This window comes from Antechinus flavipes, chromosome 5 (assembly GCF_016432865.1).
Source record: "Antechinus flavipes isolate AdamAnt ecotype Samford, QLD, Australia chromosome 5, AdamAnt_v2, whole genome shotgun sequence".
NCBI classification, from domain to species: Eukaryota; Metazoa; Chordata; class Mammalia; order Dasyuromorphia; family Dasyuridae; genus Antechinus; species Antechinus flavipes.
This window is the reverse complement of record NC_067402.1, coordinates 37365891-37388323: the sequence shown is the minus strand read 5'-3', so window position 1 is coordinate 37388323 and position 22433 is coordinate 37365891. Positions and strand designations below refer to the sequence as shown.

The window sequence follows — 22433 nt, the reverse complement described above, 5'->3', positions numbered from 1 at the left end:
TGAAACTTCTCCCATCTCATTGAAAAGTGAGAAGGGAAAAGTGGAAAGGGAAGGAATAAGCTAAGCGGAAGGGAATACGGGAACTGGGAGGGAAAGGGGTAAGATAGGGGGAGGAACTCTAAGGCGGGGGGAGGGACACTAAAAAGGGAGGACTGTGAGAAGCAAGGGGTGCTCACAAGCTTAATACTTGGAAGGGGGGAAAGGGGAAAGAAGGGAGGAAAGCATAAACCGGGGTTAACAAGATGGCAAGTAATACAGAATTGGTCATTCTAACCATAAACGTGAACGGGGTAAACTCCCCCATAAAGAGGAAGCGGTTAGCAGAATGGATTAAAAGCCAGAATCCTACAATATGTTGTTTACAGGAAACACACCTGAAGCGGGGAGATACATGCAGGTTAAAGGTAAAAGGTTGGAGCAAAATCTACTATGCTTCAGGTGAAGTCAAAAAAGCAGGGGTAGCCATCCTGATCTCAGATCAAGCTAAAGCAAAAATTGACCTAATTAAAAGAGATAAGGAAGGACACTATATCTTGCTAAAGGGTAGCATGGATAATGAAGCACTATCTATATTAAACATATATGCACCAAGTGGGGTAGCATCTAAATTCTTAAAAGAGAAACTAAGAGAGCTGCAAGAAGAAATAGACAGTAAAACTATAATAGTGGGAGATCTTAACCTTGCACTCTCAGAATTAGATAAATCAAACCAGAAAATAAATAAGAAAGAAGTCAAAGAGGTAAACAGAATACTAGAAAAGCTAGATATGATAGATCTCTGGAGAAAATGTAATGGAGACAGAAAAGAATACACTTTCTTTTCAGCAGTTCATGGAACCTATACAAAAATTGACCATATATTAGGACATAAAAACCTCAAACTCAAATGTAGTAAGGCAGAAATAGTAAATGCATCCTTTTCAGACCACGATGCAATGAAAATTACATTCAACAAAAAAGCAGGGGGAAGTAGACCAAAAAATAATTGGAAACTAAATAATCTCATACTAAAGAATGATTGGGTAAAACAGCAAATCATAGACATAATTAATAACTTCACCCAAGAAAACGATAATAATGAGACATCATACCAAAATGTATGGGATGCAGCCAAAGCGGTAATAAGGGGAAATTTCATATCTCTAGAGGCCTATTTGTATAAAATAGAGAAAGAGAAGGTCAATGAATTGGGTTTGCAATTAAAAATGCTAGAAAAGGAACAAATTAAAAACCCCCAGTCAAACACTAAACTTGAAATTCTAAAAGTAAAAGGTGAGATCAATAAAATTGAAAGTAAAAAAACTATTGAATTGATTAATAAAACTAAGAGTTGGTTCTATGAAAAAACCAACAAAATAGACAAACCCTTAGTAAATCTGATTAAAAAAAGGAAAGAGGAAAATCAAATTGTTAGTCTTAAAAATGAAAAGGGAGAACTCACCACTAACGAAGAGGAAATTAGAGCAATAATTAGGAGTTACTTTGCCCAACTTTATGCCAATAAATTCGACAACTTAAATGAAATAGAAAAATACCTCCAAAAATACAGCTTGCCCAAACTAACAGAGGAAGAAGTAAATATCCTAAACAGTCCCATCTCAGAAAAAGAAATAGAACAAACTATCAATCAACTCCCTAAGAAAAAATCCCCAGGACCAGATGGATTTACATGTGAATTCTACCAAACATTTAAAGAACAATTAACTCCAATGTTATATAAACTATTTGAAAAAATAGGGATTGAAGGAGTCCTACCAAACTCCTTTTATGACACAGATATGGTACTGATACCTAAACCAGGTAGGCTGAAAACAGAGAAAGAAAATTATAGACCAATCTCCCTAATGAATATTGATGCTAAAATCTTAAATAAAATATTAGCAAAAAGATTACAGAAAATTGTCACCAGGATAATACACTATGACCAAGTAGGATTTATACCAGGAATGCAGGGCTGGTTCAATATTAGGAAAACTATTAACATAATTGACTATATCAATAACCAACCAAACAAAAACCACATGATCATCTCAATAGATGCAGAAAAAGCATTTGATAAAATCCAACATCCATTCCTAATAAAAACACTTGAGAGCATAGGAATAAATGGACTTTTCCTTAAAATAGTCAGGAGCATATATTTAAAACCATCAGTAAGCATCATATGCAATGGGGAAAAACTGGAACCTTTCCCAGTAAGATCTGGAGTGAAGCAAGGTTGCCCACTATCACCATTATTATTTAATATCGTATTAGAAACACTAGCCTCGGCAATAAGAGTCGAGAAAGATATAAAAGGAATTAGAGTAGGCAATGAGGAAACCAAACTATCACTCTTTGCAGATGATATGATGGTATACCTAGAGAACCCCAGAGATTCTACCAAAAAGCTATTGGAAATAATTCATAATTTTAGCAAAGTAGCTGGCTACAAAATAAATCCCCATAAATCCTCAGCATTTTTATACATCACCAACAAAACCCAACAGCAAGAGATACAAAGAGAAATTCCATTCAGAATAACTGTGGATACCATAAAATATTTGGGAATCTATCTACCAAAGGAAAGTCAGGAATTATATGAGCAAAATTATAAAAAAGTCTCCACACAAATAAAGTCAGACTTAAATAATTGGAAAAATATTAAGTGCTCTTGGATCGGCCGAGCGAACATAATAAAGATGACAATACTCCCTAAACTAATCTATTTATTTAGTGCTATACCAATCAGACTTCCAAGAAAATATTTTATTGATCTAGAAAAAATAACAACAAAATTCATATGGAACAATAAAAAGTCGAGAATCTCAAGGGAATTAATGAAAAAAAAATCAAATGAAGGTGGCCTAGCTGTACCTGATCTAAAATTATATTATAAAGCAGCAGTCACCAAAACCATTTGGTATTGGCTAAGAAATAGATTAGTGGATCAGTGGAAAAGGCTAGGCTCACAAGACAGAATAGTCAATTATAGCAATCTAGTGTTTGACAAACCCAAAGCCCCTAACTTCTGGGAAAAGAATTCATTATTTGATAAAAACTGCTGGGATAACTGGAAATTAGTATGGCAGAAATTAGGCATGGACCCACACTTAACACCATATACCAAGATAAGATCAAAATGGGTCTATGACCTAGGCATAAAGAACGAGATTATAAATAAATTAGAGGAACATAGAATAGTTTATCTCTCAGACTTGTGGAGGAGAAAGAAATTTGTGACCAAAGATGAACTAGAGACCATTACTGATCACAGAATAGAAAATTTCGATTACATCAAATTAAAAAGCCTTTGTACAAATAAAACTAATGCAAACAAGATTAGAAGGGAAGCAACAAACTGGGAAAACATTTTCACAGTTAAAGGTTCTGATAAAGGCCTCATTTCCAAAATATATAGAGAACTGACTCAAATTTATAAGAAATCAAGCCATTCTCCAATTGATAAATGGTCAAAGGATATGAACAGACAATTTTCAGAGGATGAGATTGAAACTATTACCACTCATATGAAAGAGTGTTCCAAATCATTATTGATCAGAGAAATGCAAATTAAGACAACTCTGAGATACCACTACACACCTGTCAGATTGGCTAAGATGACAGGAAAAAATAATGATGAATGTTGGAGGGGATGCGGGAAAACTGGGACACTCATGCATTGTTGGTGGAGTTGTGAACGAATCCAACCATTCTGGAGAGCAATCTGGAATTATGCCCAAAAAATTATCAAATTGTGCATACCCTTTGATCCAGCAGTGTTTCTATTGGGCTTATATCCCAAAGAAATACTAAAGAAGAGAAAGGGACCTGTATGTGCCAAAATGTTTGTAGCAGCCCTATTTGTAGTGGCTAGAAACTGGAAAATGAAAGGATGCCCATCAATTGGAGAATGGCTGGGTAAATTGTGGTATATGAATGTTATGGAATATTATTGTTCTGTAAGAAATGACCAGCAGGATGAATACAGAAAGGCTTGGAGAGACCTACATGAACTGATGCTAAGTGAAATGAGCAGAACCAGGAGATCATTATACACTTCGACAACGATATTGTATGAGGACATATTTTGATGGAAGTGGATTTCTTTGACAAAGAGACCTGAGTTTCAATTGATAAATGACGGACAAAAGCAGCTACACCCAAAGAAAGAACACTGGGAAACGAATGTGAACTATCTGCATTTTTGTTTTTCTTCCCGGATTATTTATACCTTCTGAATCCAATTCTCCCTACGCAACAAGAGAACTGTTCGGTTCTGCAAACATATATTGTATCTAGGATATACTGCAACATATCCAACATATAAAGGACTGCTTGCCATCTGGGGGAGGGGGTGGAGGGAGGGAGGGGAAAAAAATCGGAACAAAAATGAGTGTCAATATAATGTAATTATTAAATAAAAAATTAAAAAAAAAAAAAAAAAAAAAAAAAAAAAAAGAAAGTATCTTGGGCACCCCAAGTTAATGACTTGGGGTTATTTCAGTCTGAAATAGGTATCCCCAGACTATACTTTGAGAACTTCTGAACAACACAGCATCTGTGGTCCTTATCAGCTTTGAGATCCTGTGAATTTAAATGGTGAGAAAGAAAAGACTGAGTACTTATGTGCAGGAGTACTTTATGGATGCTGTAGAGTTTACTGTCTCAGATGCTATTTTCGTCTATCTCTCTAACATAAGACATGACTATAGGATCACAGTGACACAGATTTAGCATCTTTGGGGGCTATCAAGCCCAATCTCCCCATGTGGCAGATGAGGAAACTGAATCATAAAGCAGTGAAAAGATACCTCCCAGGTCACACAGCTAGTGATTGTCTGAGATCAGTCTCGATATTTACTCTAGTACAATACCTCAGTTTGAGGGATTGTTCTGATTCTTATTGCTTCCAATTCCTGTATTTCAATCATTTTGCTCTAAAAATTCAAGAGCTGCATCTATAAATATCTTTGTAATTCTGTAGGAAATATAAAACAGTTTAAATTTAGTAACACAATCTACATTTCCTATCAGGATTACAAAACATAAACTCAAGATGGAGGTAAATTATCAACATATTTGTGTTTCTATCTGCTTCTTCAGCAAAATATTGGTTAATCAGGGTTTTGCTTTCTTCTCTCCTCAAATTTTCCTTACATAAAAACCACCTTTGGTATAAAGACACATTTATAATTTTGAAAACTAAGAATAGACACAGTGAAAATAACTCTAAATCCAGAAGGACAAAGGTCTTTTGCTCAAATTTTACCTCAGATGTTTAATACTTGTGTGATTTTACCTCTCTAGATCTCAGTTTCTTCATCTGTAAAATGGTAGGAGGCAGAGGGACAAAGAGTAGACTAGAGAGTCTCCTGGGTCCATTCCAGCTCAACGAAAAAGGCTTGGCTCATTTGCTATACAATCTTCTGAGACATAGAAAAGTGACTGAATATGTGTGATCCATCACTCTGAGCATGCACTGATTAATTCTTCAATAAAAAGCCCATTTCCCAGAATATGGATTCCAACCACTCCCCTGTGGTTCTGCACCAGGTGAATGAATGCATCATGTACAACTGGAGCAGATGGATTTGGGCAACCATTCTGTTGTTTTTTTTCATTGCAAGATTCCTAGATCTTCCTCCCTAAATACCAGAGTTGGGGAAAATAGACTCCAAAAAATGGCTCCTGTTGATGTAACTCAAGGACGGCCCACACAGTTAAGTCACAGAAATTCAAATATATCAAGAGATGACAAAGTGGGGGAAGGAAGAGAAAACAATTTAAAGAGGGCAGACCTGTGTTTCCATGCATTGAGCAGACGTCCCAGAGGGAACATGAGATAGGAGACCTGTGCCTTCTCAGTCAACCTGAGTTTCTGTGAGCTCTTAGAGGGCAACTCTATCCCCTAACTTGAATGTGATCTCACAGGTTTGGATGTTGCAGACCCCTGGAGCATTCTGGTTAAGTCTGGGGACCCCTTCTAGAATAATTTTTTAAATATGTGTGGGAAATTATATAGGATTGCCAAGGAAGCCAGTTATATTGAAATAAAGGAAACTTTTTAAATACCAACTTCACAGATTCCAGGTGAATCTCCTCTTCATCACGATTATTTGTATGTATATCGGAAAAGGAACTGGTTTTATCTTTTTTCCTATCCTCAGCATTTAGCACAGAATCTAGTCTTCAAGAAGATTACAGCTAGGTAGCACAGTGAATAGAGTATTGGGTTGGTGGACAGGAAGACTCATGTTCCTGAGTTCAAAACCAGCCTCAGATACTTCCTTGTTGGGTGATCATGGGCAAGTTTTACTTAACTGTTTGCCTCAGTTTCCTCATCTGTAAAATGAGATGGAGAAGAAAAAGACAAAACACTCTAGTATCTTTGCCAAGAAAACTCCAACTGTGGTCATGAAGAGTGGGATATTTTTTGATAATATAAGTTTTTTATTTTTCAAAATACATGCAAAGATAGTTTTCAACATTCACCCCTGCAAAATCTTGTGTTCCAAATTTTTCTCTCTCCTTCCCCAGAGAAGGATATTATTGAACAACCACAGGTGCTCAATAAATGCTGGATGATTTGATAAGTTGTTCTATTCATTCTGCTTTACCTGATAATGCTAATAAGAGGAGAGCTTTAATAGTTTACCTCTCAGATCTGTGGAAAAGGGAGGAATTTGTGGCCAAAGAAGAACTGGAGTTCATTATGCAACACAAAATAGATAATTTTGATTATATTAAGTTTAAAAGTTTTTGGACAAACAAAACTAATGCAGACAAGATTAGAAGGAAAGCAATAAACTGGGAAAACATTTTTACATTCAAGAGTTTTGATAAAGGCCTCATTTCTAAAATATATAGAGAACTGACTCAAATTTATAAGAAATCAAGCCATTCTCTGATTGATAAATGGCTAAAGGATATGAACAATTTTTAGATGAAGAAATTGAAATCATTTCTAGTCATATGAAAAGCTGCTCTAAATCACTATTGATCAGTGAAATGCAAATTAAAACAACTCTGAGGTACCACGACACATCTCTTAGATTGTCTAAGATGACAAGAAAGGATAATGACAAATGTTGGAGGGGATGTGGGAAAACTGGGTCACTAATACATTATTGGTGGAGTTGTAAACTGATCCAACCATTCTGGAGAGTAATTTGGAACTATGCCTAAATGATTATCAAACTGTGAATACCCTTTGATCCAGCAGTGTTTCTACTGGGTCTGTATCCTAAAGAGATCTTAAAGGAGGGAAAGGGACCCACATGTGCACAAAAATGTTTGTGGCAGCCCCCTCTGTAATAGAAGAAACTGGAAATTGAGTGGATGCCCATCAATCAGAGAATGGCTGAATAAGTCATGGTATATGAATGTTATGGGATATTATTTTTCTATAAGGAATGACCAGCAGGATGATTTAAGAAAGGCCTGGAGAGATTTACATGAACTGATACTGAGTGAAGTGAACAGAACTAGGAGATCATTATACATGGCAACAACAAGATTATTAGACGATCAATTCTGATGGGCGTGGGACATGATTCAGGCCAGTTCCAATGATTTTGTGATGAAGAAAGCCATCTGTACCCAGAGAGAGGACTGGGGAAACTGAGGGTGGACCCACAACACAGCATTTTCACTCTTTTTATTGTCGTTTGTTTGCATTTTGTTTTCTTTCTCCTTTTTTTTTTTCTTTTTGATGATTTTTCTTGTGCAGCAAGATAATTGTATGAATATGTATGCATATATTGGATTCAACATATATTTTAACCTATATTGGATTACTTGCCATCTAGGGGAGGGAGTAAGGAAAGGGGGGAAATTTGGAACACAAGGTTTTGCAAGGGTCAATACCAAAAAATTATCCATGAATATGTTTTGAAAATAAAAAGCTTTAATAAAAAAAATTTGAAAAAAAAATAGGAGAGCCTTAACTGGCCTTCTTGGTTTTCTTGGTCAGTTGGTGGCCCCTATTGTGTTCCTTTTGACTTCCTTGTGTCTTCTCTAGCTTCTTGGCAAAGCAGGAAGAAGTAAATATTATATGATATTGTGATCCCCTTCTGGTATAATCACACATAAGTGTGAAGCCCTGTCAAAAAAATTTTTAATCTTAATGATTTTGCTGAAATTTTTTAATCTTAATGATTTTGCTGATTCATAATCAACTTGTAGTTCACTTAAGACCCCAGATCTTTTCCACATATAGTACTATCCAGGCCTATTTTTCCCCTTGAATCTCTGAAATGTGGAACTTTACACTAATCCCTGTTAAATTTCACCTTATTTATTCAGTCATCAGACTGATCTGTGTAGTCTCTTTAGCTGTAAAAATTAGTGCAACAGAGAAAATGATCTCTTCCTTCTAGCCTTGATGATTCTCTGAGTCTATGAGACTGGGGTGCAACAGGCTAAGTTAGGCAGTTCATATAGTCTCAAACTCTTTCCTAAACATTTCTACACATTTTAATATTTGATGCCAATGATTCAGTCAATAAAGATTTATTAAGTACCTACTATGTGCCATGCATTGTGCTAAGCATTGGGAATACAAAGAAAAGCAAAATACAGTCCCTCTCCTCCAGTAGTTTACAATCTAATGGGGAAAAATAACATATAAATCATTATGTACAAACAAGTATCTATACAGGACAATTAGGAAATATCTGTGGTCGTCTTTGAGGAATCTAAACACCCTTTTGGGCCCCATGTCATTGCTCTGATTTGCTTACTGAAGGACAAATAACCTAGAAGATGAGCTGGGTGAGTGGAATATGATGCAACTAGGAGCAAGTCATCAAATGTCTCAAAGATTCATTTTTCTCATTCTTAAAATGGAGATAACAATACCTGCAGTTTGTGACATTTTACTACCGTGGTGGCTCTACTCTATTCTCTTCACGGTGTCACATCATCCACTAAGCCAAGCTTGAGCTTCTTTGCTGGACATTCAAAGCTCTCTACAATATGATATCGCCCCATCATTCTGATGCATTTTTCCACATCTGACCTCATATTAATCTTGGGTACTTGTTGTTCATCTTTTGTTCTCAAATAGGACCTGTTATCTTGTAGAAGGTTGATGTATGAAGGTTTTATTTTTCTTTGAAATTCATTAAGTCCCATTACTTTAAGTTCCATGAGGACACGGATTACATATTCCCCAAACTCTGTATCTTACGCAGAGTCTAGCACAGTGCTCTGCATATAGAAGACATTTAACAAACATTTGGTGAATTAATTACAGAGAGAAAAATGTTTGAGAGAAAGATGTATTTGGGGTAAGTTAATTTGGTTAGAATATTTTAAAATGCAGTTTACTGTGATTTAAACTCATCCATATCCAGCTTCATTTGTGCATAATCAGAAAAATGCTAATGCAATATTAATAGCTTATGGAACTATTTTTCCCCTGCTTCTTAGGATCTTCACTAGAAATTAGACAACAGTATAAAAGGAGTGAAAAATCATCCAATTTTGCTGACTACTGAGAGCTCTAGTAAGTGGTTTGGCTACAGTAAGAGTTTGGGAAGGTGCAGCCAAAATGGTGGAATAGACACTAATTCAGCTGAACTCTTCCAGCATGTCTTTCCAAACAACTCTAAAATAGCATCTCATCAGATTCTGGAGCACCCAAAGTCACAAGAGGTCAGAGTGAGATATTGCTCCTGCTGAAGACAACTTAGGAAGTCAGCAGGAGGGTCTATAGCAGTGGGGTGGAAGTCCACCTGCAGCTCAGCACATGCTGCTACAACACCTGCAGCTGGCCCAAGGGGCAGCTCCAATGGCAGCCTTGCAGTGCCCAGATGGTCAAGGGTTCAGAAAACCAGTCAAAAGAAACTACATGGGCCCCTCTGCTGTGCTGGGCCCAAGACTGTTCCACTGACCAGATGCAGTGCTCAGTGGTGGTTTTAGGGCAGAGGTAGGCAATGTCCGGCCCGTGGCCACATAAGGCGGGAGAAATCATTTGCTGAGGCAACTGCAGGCTACAGTGAGCTGAAAGCTGGGTACCACAGCCACCTGGGGCTTGAGCTCTATAAGCTGGTAATTTTGTGAGGCCCCCAATGATGTCACAAATATCCAGGTGGCCCTTGGCAGAAAAAAGGGCTCCCCACCTCTGTTCTGTTCCAGGAGCCTTGGGGCTGGTGACACGGGGAGGGGGGACTTTGGTCCTAGTTCCAGGATGAAGAAGATGCCCAAAGAACATGGGCAGGGGTCTCAGTCCCAAGGCAGAAAGGAGCCCTAGCACTTAAGGGCCTGATCACAGTTCCAGAGCCAAGGGCAGCACCGGCACCTGCGACTACAGGAGAACAGAGTCCCTTTCTGGGTAAAGACCAGAACATAGAACAGGAGAGCACTGACTATCCCTCTTCTTAGATCATATATCTCGGAAGCACTGAAAACTTACTGGAAAGCAGCAGGAAAAACCTGAAGTTTAAGGCAGTACCTTCTCTTACCTGGGAGCGCAACTTTAACATAAAGTTAAACAAAAAACAGGCTGGAAAAATGAAGAAAACAATTAAAAAAAGAACCTGATCATAAAAAGTTACAATGATGACTGGGAAGATCAATATACAAACTCAGAAGACAACAATGTCAAAATAGTTACAAAGCCCTGTCAGTGAAAAAATATGAATTGAACACAAGTCTAAGAAGAATGCCTAGAAGAGGTCAGAAAGGATTTTAAAAATAAAATATGAGAAGTAGACTCAAAACCGGAGAAAGAAACGAGAAAATCATGAAAAGATAGGCAACAGCTTAGTAAAAGAGGGCACTAAAAAACATTGAAGAAAATAACACCTTTAAAAAATTGGTCAAAAAATAAAAGAAACACAAAAAATCACTGCAGAGAAGAACTCATTAAAAAGCAGTATTAGCCAAGTGGAAAAAAGAAAGGAGCTACAAAAACTCACTAAAACTCATTTAAAAATTAGATTTGGGGGGCAGCTAGGTGGCACAGTGGGTAGAGCACCAGCCCTGAAGTCAGGAGGATCTGAATTCAAATGTGATCTCAGACACTTAATACTTCCTAGCGGTGTGATGTTGGGAAAGTCATTTAACCCCAATTGCCTCAGCAACAACAACAAAAAAAAATTAGATTTGGACAAATGAAATCTAATGGCTCCATGAAATATCAAGAGATGGTAAGATAAATCCAAAAGAATGAAATAAAAGTTAAATATCTTATTGGGAAAACAACTGACCTGGAAAATAAATCAAAGAGACAATTTAAGGGAGAAAAAATAGAGAAGAAAGCCCAATTACTAGTATCAAAAATGAAAAGGGTGAATACATGAGCAATAAAGATGAAATTAAGGCAATTTCTTGGAGCTATTTTGCTCAGTTATATGCTAATAAATCTGACAACCTAAGTGAAACAGATATTTACAAAAATATAATTTGCACAGATTAACAGAAGAGGAAATAGAATATTTAAAGAATTCTAGCTTAGAAATAGAAATTGAACAAATCATCAATGAGTTCCCAAAGAAAAGATCCCCAGGGCCAGATGGATTCACAAGATTCTACTAAAAATTTAAAGAATAATTCATTTCAACCATACACAAGCTATTTCAGAAGATGGAGAAGTAGTCCCAAATTTCTTTTATGTCACAAATATGGTGCTGATACTTAAAACTAGAAGAGCAAAAGCAAAGAAAGAAAACTATCGACCAATTTTCCTAACAAATATTGATGCAAAAATTTTTAAATAAAATATCTGCAAAGAAAATATAGCAATATATATAACAAAGGCCAGGAATGCAAGCTATTTCAATAGAAAATTATCAGCAAAACTGAACATATAAAAATAAAAATAACAAAAAATATGTGATTATTTCAGTAGATAGAGAAAAATTTTTTGACAAAATACAGCACTCCTATTAAAAAAAATAGGAATAAATGGAACTTTCCTTAAAATAAGCAGTATCTATTTTTAAAAAACCATTAAGCAAATATTATCTGTAGTAAAAATAACTTAAAAGACTTCCCAAAAATATCAAGGGTGAAGTAAGGATTGCCCATTATCATTATCACCACTATTAATCAATATTGTATTAGAAATGTTAACAGATTTAAGACAAGAAAAAAATATTGAAGGAATAAAAACAGACAATGAAGAAACAAAACTATCACTCTTTGCAGATGTTAAGATGGTATGCTTAGATGGTATCTCTTATTCCCAGAGAATCAACTAAAAACCTAGTCACAGCAAGTTTGAAAAAGTTGAAGGACATAAAATAAACACACACAAATCATCAGTATTGTTATATATTACCGAATAGTCCAGCAGGAAAAGATAAAAAGAGAAATTATATTTCAAATAACTTCCAATAACATAAAATACTTGAAAGTCAACTTGCCAAGACAAACCTAGGAAATAGAGGAACACAATTACAAAATAATTTTCACACAAATAAAGTCAGATCTAAACAAATGGAAAAATATCAATTGCTCATAGGGTAGGCTAAGAGAATATAATAAAAATGACAATTATTTAGTGTCATATCAATCAAACTACCAAAAGTTATTTTATAGAGTTAGAAAGAATAATAAAATTTATCTGGAAGAAGAAAAGGTCAAGAAAATCAAGGAATTCAATGAAAAAAAAATCTGAATGAAGGTGGCCTGGTAGTCCAAGATCTCAAACTGTATTACAAACTGATATTCAAAAAAAATCTGGTACTGATTAAGAAATAGAGTAGTAGATCAATGGAATAAATCGGATACACGATAAACAATAATAAATGACAATAGAAACTTAGTGTTTGATTAATCCAAAGATCCAAGCTGAAGGTCGAGAATTTACTATTTAACAAAAAGTGCTGGGAATATTGGAAAGCAGGTTGGCATTAACTAGCTATAGATCAACATCTTATATCATATACCAAGGTATGATGATCAAATTGGGTACATGATTTAGACGTAAAGGTAGTATCATAAGCAATTAGAAGAAAATGGAAAATTTTATTTTTTAGTGCTAGGGATAAGAGATAAAGAGGATCATGGGATGAAAATGAATAGTTATGTTTAAATTACAAGGGTTTTGCACAAACAAAATCAATGCAACCTATATTAGAAGGAAAGCAGAAAACTGGGAAGGGGTGGATTTTATAGGAAGTTTCTCTGATAAAGGCCTCATTTCTCAAAAATGTAGCGAACTGAATCAAATTTATAAGACTACAAGTCATTTTCCAATTGATAAATGGTAAAAAAAAAAATTGCATATGTATATGTATGTAGCTTCAGAAGAAGCTAAAACTATTTTAATATAAAAATATTTCATATAAAAATGCTCTAAAGTCACTATTTCTTAGAGAAATGCAAATTAAAGCAATGCTGACACTACCTCACAGCTATCAGATTGCTAATATGACAGAAAAGGAAAATGGTTGATGTTGAAGGGGATGTGAAAAAACTGGGAAGAATGTTAGTGGAGTTGTGAAATAATCCAACCATTCTGGAGAACAATTTGGAATTATGACCAAAAGGCTATAAAATCATGCATACTTTTTGACCAAACAATGACTACATCTGTATCCCAAAGATATCAGAGAAAAAGGAAAAGGAATAATATGTACAAAATATTTATAGCAGCTCTTTTTGTGCTGGCAAAGAATTGAAAATTGAGAGGATGCCCATCAATAAAGGAATGGCTGAACAAGTTGTGGTATATAATTGTGATGAAATACAATTGTGCTATAAGAAATGATGAGCTATTTCAATGGTTTCAGAAAAATCCAGAAAGACTTACATCAACTGATTAAAGTGAGCAGAACCAGGAGAACATTATACACAATAATAGCAACATTGTGTGATGATCAACTGTGAATGATTTAGCTATTCCAATGATAAAAGACAATTTCAAGGAATTTATGATAAAAAATGCCATCCACATCCAGCAAAAGAACTAATGGAGTCTGAATGCAGATTCTTGGGGTTTTTTTTCAATTTTTAAAATATTTTTATTTATTTAAAGTTTTGAGTTCCAAATTCTATCCCTCCCTCATACTCCCTCTCTGAGGCAGTAAGTAATCAGATATAGGTTATACATGTACAAATAAGTGAAACATTTCCATATTCATCATTTTGTATAAGGAGACTCAGATAAAAGAAATAAATGAAAGAAAATGAAAAATAGCATGCTTCAGTTTGCATTCAATTAATATTAGTTCTTTTTCTGGAGGCAAATAGTATGCTTCATCATTAGTTCTTTGGGATTGTCTTGGATCATTGTATTACTGAGAACAGAAAAGTCATTCACAATTCTTCATCAAACAATATTGCTGTCACTGGGTACAACATTCTCTTGGCTCTGTTCGCTTCACTATGTATCACTTTAGTCTTTCCAGATTTTTCTGAAATTATTCTTGTTATTTCTTAGCACAATAATATTCCATTACAATCATACCACAGCTTGTTTAGTCATTCTTCAATTGATGAACATCCTTTTGATATCCTCAGTCATCACAAAAAGAGCTGCTATAAATATTTTTGTACAAACACATCCTTTCCCTTTTTTTGGATGTCTTTAAGGATATAGACCTAGCAATGAGATTGCTGGGTTATGTAGGTATCATATACTGTTGAGAAAAAGTTATGTTTCTTTGTATTCTCATTCGCTTTTCTCCAAAGAGCTACCATATCTAACTTTTCCAAAATTGTAATTACCTCCTTAACTTATTTTTTGTTAAATGTGCATTTAAATTTAAATTTAATTTACATTACTCTGGTGTTCAGAGCTTACCAGATTGCCAAAGGGGCCCATGACACAAAAAGTTAAAAATCTCCAGACTGATCTCTAGAGACCCTGAGTCTTAGGATCCATAGCTTTCTTTAAGGCACCAATTCCTAGCAGAAGCCTTTATTAAGTTTCTAGCAATCTTTCCTCTCTCTTAAAATTATGTTATCTTCACTTATAGGTGTAAATAATAGAGTGGAAAAACCACTAGTCTTGAGAGTCAGAAGACCAAGAATCAGATCAGGCCTTTTTCCATTTACTATTCTGAAACTTGAGATGGTGAATCATTTAACCTCTTGGGTCCCTCGTTTCCTCATTGGCAAAAAGAAAGGACTGGATTGTTCTCTTCTGGCTCTAAATCTGTGATGTTCGGTGTATATCCAACACTGCAGAATAAGGAACTTCCTTCCCCACAACTATTAACGGCCCCACAGTAGAGAAGCATTAATAAATGTTTCCTGAACTGAATTGAATATTGCTGTTGAGAAGAAGGGAAATAAAAACATTTAACCATCATTTCTCAAGAAAGAATTTTCCTTCCCAAAGAAGACTTGAAAGATTGCTAAAGACAACACTGGCCGTCTTTATTCCCTACCAGCCTAACTCAACCACCTCTTTCTGATTTCACTCAATAAATCAATGACTGGGAATTGGACTCATGGATTTGTATTGAGTATTTCTCCCACCCTAAAAGAACTTTAGGCACATCATTTAATGTCAAAATTGCATTTGCTTCCCATTTCAAGCAAAATTCTTCTGATGATGTTTTATCAGGAAAGGCCATATCAAGTTTCAGACAGCTCCCAGAAAGTCAAGAGGATCAATGGTCCTCCAGAAGTATAACAAGCATCATTCTGAGTGTTCGGCTATCCACTGAGCACAGGGAGGTCATCAGGGAACGTGCCTGAAAAGTTGTTGGAATAATACAAAGAAATAGCTCATTAAGGTTGCTTTGCTGGGAATCAATAGCCTACTCCAAAGGAATGGTGGACATGTGAAGAGCTGGGTTAAGGAACCATGCTTTGAATTTGCTTTAGTCCTAGAAATTCTGGATTTCTCAGCAGCTCTCCTGTGTTCACAACATAAGAGGGAATAAATCTCCATAACTCAACCATTTGCTACGGGGCTATAGAGAAATGGTGATACACTGATTTGGGGAGTCTGTTTAAAATTAATGTACAAATTGCCAGTAGCATCTACAAAGGGATTTAAATATTTATGATTTCTTTAAAGTTCTAAAGACTCTGTCTTATTTGATTATAACAACTACTTTGATCTCTAATGGGATGCAATGAAACAAATTGTTGCCTACTAACTGTGTCCCAAATTTAAATGCATGATCCTCATATCTCATGATGTTCTCCTGTAACTTACAGCCTCGAAGGGCAACCCAAAAGAAGGAGTAAAGGGAGGCTGAAAAGGATTTCCTAGACCAGAAAGGATAAGGTCATTATAAAAACAAAAAAGTGCTTTTGCATATATAAGAAAACATGCCAAAGAAAAATGACCTTGAGCAGACTAGCAAGTTGGAGAATAACCTTCCCAAAAGGCAGGGGATATGTGGAAGTCAATTAACTGCTGTGGATTTCCCTAGCTTGCAGAAGCCTCATTTCAAGCTTGAGATACGCAATCATCCATAAACTTGTAACTGTTCATCATTCTAATTAACTATCAAACCAAATTGTTGGGTTTTCTTCCCCAGACTTTAGTAATGGATGAGCTGAATGCTCATAATTAAATTAAGACTTACAGACTTGGCATTTATTACTCCAACTTTATAATTCTTAAAAAGAAAAATTGTTTTCTATTTCATTTCCAACAAATTCTATTCTCATCCTGATCAACTGCATGGATTCCTTAACGTCATTATAATTCTAATTTATCTTAGTTTCATTCAGTTAAATGTGGTATTTTTGTTGAAGAAAAGTCAGCAGAAACAAAGAGTTGACAGATTTCCCTTGAGTTAATAAATATTCCTTTTGACAATTTATTTCTCTCAAACTCAGTAATTACTGTATTGGTATCTGGAGACAAAAGCCAACAGGGCAAACAACTTGTCATTTACTATCATACATTAAAAAGCCACTGAAATACAGTCACAAATAAGGATCCGAATGACCATCAAATATCAACTAGCTTAATCTCCTGATTCTAGAATTATACTTAATCCTAAATGGTAAAGGATTTGATTCAATTGAAATAGGGTTTAGTAAGTGTGTACTAAGTGCTAAACTAGGTACTAGGGATATAAAAAGGAAAAAAAAACATTCTGTGCCTTCAGGAAGCTTATGTTCAATTGAGAGAAACAACCCATCCACAGAAAAGTAGAAATATACATATATAGTCATTTCTAGGGGAGAGGAACTTACACCTGGGGGAATCAGGATGGGTCTCAGAAGGGAAGTTGGCATTCGAGCTGAGTTTCAAGAGAAGTTAGAGATTGTAAGGGTCAGAGTTGATGAGCATTAGAAAGTAATTCAGGCTTAGGTACAGCCCATGAAAAGAAATAGCAGTGGGAAATCACTATCCTGTGTGGAAAAGACAATTTAGTTAGAATGTCTGATAGGTGAAACAGAATAATGGTAAGCAGCCTAGAAAGACTGTGGAAGAACAACCACAAGATTATACGACGATCAATTCTGATGGACGCAGCTTCCTTCAACAATGAGATGATTCAGATCAATTCCAATTGTTCAATAATAAAGAGAGCCATCTACACCCAGAGAGAGGACTGTAGGAGCTGGATGGACCACAGCATAGCATTCTCATTCTTTCTGTTGTTGTTCACTTACATTATATAATTAGATAATGTAAGTGAATTATGTTTTCTTTCTGTTTTTTTCTTCCTTCTTGATTTGATTTTTTTGCAGCAAGATAACTGTACAAATATGTATATATAATGGATTTAACATGTATTTTAACATATTTAACATGTATTAAACTATCTGCCATCTAGAAGAGGAGGTGGAGTGAAGAAGGGGATAATTTGGAACCAAAGGCTTTGCAAGGGAAAAATTACCCATGTATATATTTTGTAAATAAGAAGCTTTAATTTTTAAAATGCCCTTAATAAGGATGTGCATAAATGAAAAAAAAAAAAGAAAGAAAAACAGACTGTGGAAAGCTTTAAATGACAGAGAAACGTGTATTTTGTCTTAAAGTTGGAGAGAAGTAACATGGTCAGCCCTGTACTTTAAGAATATCCATTAAACACCTGGGTGAAGGATGGACTGGAAAAGAAAAAGACCAGAGGCAGGAGGTTACTGTCTAGTCTGGAGCAAGAGATGATACGGAGCTAGCCCAGGATGACTGCAGTTTTGGTGTGGGTAGACAGATGGGAGAAATGCCAAGATGATGGTTGGCCCTTCCATGGCTAATACCTAGAACTATCAACTTATTCTTTAACATCTCAGTGAAGGAGAAGATCAGACTTTGCAAATCTCTGCCCTCCTCCTATCCAATTCATACTCAAGCCAAGACACATCAGTTCTATTCAAGAGTGAAGGTTGAACAATGACAACCAACCATGATCTAGCAAGTGACTTTCTGCATATGGCCACAAAGAGTAGACCCTCCAAGAGAGCCCAAGTCCATCACATCAGCTTCCCATGGAATTCTGTTACCTTTTCAATGCTGGATTCTAAAAGGGAGCAGATCACTAGCCAGTGTTCCTGACCTGAGATTTCATTTTGGAAAAGAAATATAAATAATATGTTAGATAGAGCAACCCCCAGAAAATACCTAGGAAAGTTCCAAGACTCTACTCAATGCACATATTTGTACATCAGTCATACATCTTTCAAGATTACTTTCCTGAGACATCATTTTGGGAAGCCACAAATTGCCACCCAATGGTCTTCCCATTTTAGTCTCCTTATAGCTGAAGAAGAGATCAGCACCTTTGACCAAAAACATGAGCAGGCTGAGATTACCTAGCCAAAGCCAAACGAGGAAAGGGCCTCCCATGTGAATGATTTGACCTGAACAATCCAGACCTAGAATGCAGAGGCTTTAGAAGGCAGCAAGTCCAAGTCCTTCCTTTGCAGATGAGAAAACCAAGACTAGAGAGATAAACTGACATATACATAGTCACCCCCCACCAATGCAAGTCAGTTTGGAGGTCACACTGCCAGTCCATGTCAGAAACAAGATTTGAGCCTGACAATGAGATTGGCCCTCAATCTGTTATCAGTGGGGAGAAGATAGAGGATCATCTATGATAAAAATAGCTCAACTTATGGAGATTGGCTGAACAAATGGTGGCATATGAATGCAATGGGATACTATTGTTGAAATGATGAAAAGGATAATCTCTTAGAAGCCTGGGAAGAGCCATGTGAACCAATAGGAATGAATTGAACAGAACCTGGAGAATAATTTGGACAGTAATAATAACTTCCTAAAAATGAATTTCAAAAGACACAAGCATTTTGTTTTGCAAAACATTGTGATTTGTTACAAGGATTTTTTTCTTTTTCCTTTCTTTTTTTTCTTTTTTTGGGGGGATCAAGAAGGTAGAAGGGAGAGAAGATAAATCATGCTCATTAAAAATAAATAAAAAGAAAGTTAATATAAAAAAAGAAACGAGTCTGACTGAAATCTCTGCTGTTCTTTTTAACCACACTTTCCCCCACTGATAATAAATTGAATTCACATTACTCATCACACAGTTTCTCTGGGAAGATAAAATCATGTTGAAGAAACAGCTTTTCCAAGGCCATCAAGCCAACAAAGTGTTTGTAGTTTCTGACTGGTGAGGGTAGCACGGATTAATATATAGGGTACCACAAATCAACACATGCTATGTTCACTTCTTTTCTCTGCTTTTTTCTCTCTCCTATGGTTTTTTCTTTTTGCTCTGATTTTTCTTTCCCAACATGATTCATAAATCAATGTATATCAAAAAGAAATAAACTTACCACAATTAAACTTAAATAAACAAACAAATACATGAAAGAATAAATAAATAAGGTGCCAGGCTTGGAATCAGGCCCTGACTGCAGAAACCTTGACAAGTTTCCTCATCTGTAAAATGGGGTAGTTGGATGTGAGGTCCCTTCCAGTTCTAAAATACGATCTTAGGATGCCAATAAAATGATTCATTCTTACCATGATTCTCTAGTTCACACGCAGATAGACTGTCTGAAGCTGCCTCCTGACTTGGTTCCTGTCGTGCAGAGCCCCAGGAGGTCATTGGCTGAGCGGGAGGCAGGGACAGCTCTGCTGGTGTCTCCTCCTCTCCACTTGGCTCAGATGCAGTCAAAGGTCTTGAAGCCTGTTCATCAGATTCCTTGGGGGAACAGGAGGGGATTTAATTAGCAACTAATTTAAAAGAAAACATCAAGATTATAAGGCCGGTCATTTTTTCTGGTCTTGGAAACTGCTTAGAAAGAAACAGACATCCCGGCCCTCCCACCAGCCTCCCTATTGATAAAGGTATTAAAAATACGAAGTATTTAAACTCCCAGAAGGCAAGATCCTATCAAGGAAAGAGAATTAGAATTTGAGGAGGGAGGGCTGGTGACTGATGTAATGGCAGCTCTCACTAACTAGTACATGACTTTCTGCCCGTCTCACCCTCCAGGAGACTCAGTTTCCTCCTGTTCAAACAGAGGCGTTGAGCCTGGGTGCTCGAAGATGCCCTCCGGCTCGGACACTTCTGAGCCTCTGAGCCGAGGTCTCCCGAGGGAAGAACGATGTAATCCTAGAGCTAACGGAAAGCGAAGTATTTGGGGGGAACCAGATCCCCAAAGCTCTAGAAAGAAACCTGGGCTTTCAATTAGTCTTTCAAGTGATCAAAAGGGTTCTCACGACAGTCCGGGGGCTAGTGCGGAATTGACCTACTTTCTTTTGGCAAACCCACACGCGCGCACAAATATAAATAAAAGCTGTCAAGGGGAGATACTCCGAGAGCTGCTCCTTCCTAAGAGCAGAAGGGAAAGTTCAAACTAATCTTCTTAAATGAATAAACGAACCGCAGCAGCGCCCGGCCGCGCTGGCATTTGGGAGACGGCCCTCACGCGGCTTCTGAAAGGGGGGCGTGCTGTGGGCCGTGACTGTCTCCAGGTGCGGGGGAAGCCGGCGGGCCCCAAATTTCAAAGATTCAAAGCTGCTCCAAGAGCACTTTTAAGAACAAAGGGAGATGCTGCGGAGAGAGCACTTCTGTTCCCGGCAAAGAGTGCCTGAAAGCCGGGGTCTCCCAAACGCTGCGGGGGTCACTCCTGGGAGCGTGGGGGAACCGCCTCCAGCTTTGTTCCGGCCGCAGCCCCTTTGCGAGAGGAAAGAGGGTCTCCATGTAATCTGTCCTTCTCCAACACTTGGTCACTCATGCAGTCCCCGATGTGCGATATCAACATGTGGACCATGAGAGGTTACCCACCTCCTAGGGAGACGCGCTTACAATCCACATATTACGGGGAAAGTTGGATGCGTCCGCAGACCTGGTTGTTTCTCTGTATTGTGACCTCCCAGGAGGCAGAGACATCTGTGTGCCTCCCTTTCCTCCCCGGGACTGAGCACAGTATACAGTAAGTGCCTAACAAATGCTAACTCGCCTCTGGATGTTATACATGTAGGGGAATGTGCTCCTAGCAGGCTTGAAGGGTCTTTGCCCACTACTCCTCCTTCGAGAGGATGGGAAACAAACGGGCACTGGCCATGTTTTTTGGGGGGGCTCCTTTTTCCTTCTCCTAGGATCACAGCTCTACAGCTGGGCTGGACTTCACCCGGCCACTGACCCCTTCGTTTTACAAGTGAGAAAACGAGTGATTTGCCCAAGTTCCCACAGGCAATAAATCTTTGTATTCAGCTACTTGGGTAGAAGAGGGAGGACAGATACATTTGGAAGAGAAAGCGATGGCCATAATGATGTAAAATGTAAAAGAAAAGAATGGTTGGTCCCCAAGGAGGGGAGAACAGAGCCGAGAAGACCAGGGCTCGGAGCTGATCTGGGTCCTGCCAGGCGGCACCTGCCACCCCTTCCCCAATTATCTCAGTGGTCCCTGCCCCTCCCCAGAGAGCTTTCCCGACCCAACTCTGTGTCCTACTCAGTTTTCAGGGTTTCAAAGCCCAGTCTGAGCCAAGCAGAGGCTGATGGGCAAAGTCAAAGCCTTGACAGTGAGGTATAGAAACCCACCCCCAGAGGACTGAGCTGCTCCCCTAGAGCCAGCCTTGGGGAGCTCTCCCCAACTGCCGACTAGGTCAGACCCTTCAGAGAAAGCAGGCCCGAGAGTCGGTTCTGCTCAAGGATGCACAGGCTGCTGCTTCTGGAAAAAACAATATCAAAAACTGCTTTAAAAATAAAAAAAACTATCTGGACAGGGCAGGCAAGGGGATGGAACAAGAGAGGAGCCCAAAGGGACACTGAAGAAATGAAGCCACATTCTGTCCTCCCCCTTCTCCTCCCCTTCCTTATCTTCCTTTTCTTCATTCTGTCTCCTTAGATTGAACCATTTTTCCTCCTTATTGCACAATTTCTTTCTCTATCTCAAATTGTGCTTTTTCAAAGAAGTTTAAAACCCTTTGGTCTGAGGACAATGCATGGGGCCTCCCACTGCCTTTCTTCCATTTCATTTAACCTGCTATCTCTTCCTCCGATCATTCATTGTTTTTAATGGAAAGAATAAAGAATTTTCCCTTTGACAGCCCTTTTTTCCTTCAATCTCTCAGAGTTTCATTTGGGGAAAGGGAGGATTTCTACATA

At 37.4% G+C, this 22433-nt stretch overlaps 1 protein-coding gene across 3 annotated transcripts in view; it reads right to left on the bottom strand.

The window, feature by feature from the left end:
- The window catches only part of NEK11 (NIMA related kinase 11), a 272127-nt gene that overhangs the window by 126283 nt on the left and 123411 nt on the right, over positions 1-22433 (bottom strand). For all 3 annotated transcript variants that reach the window (XM_051962721.1, XM_051962722.1, XM_051962723.1), the window contains exon 12: positions 19841-20021. In XM_051962721.1, coding sequence (XP_051818681.1) covers positions 19841-20021 — 181 coding nt within the window. The remainder of the gene's footprint in view (positions 1-19840; positions 20022-22433) is intronic.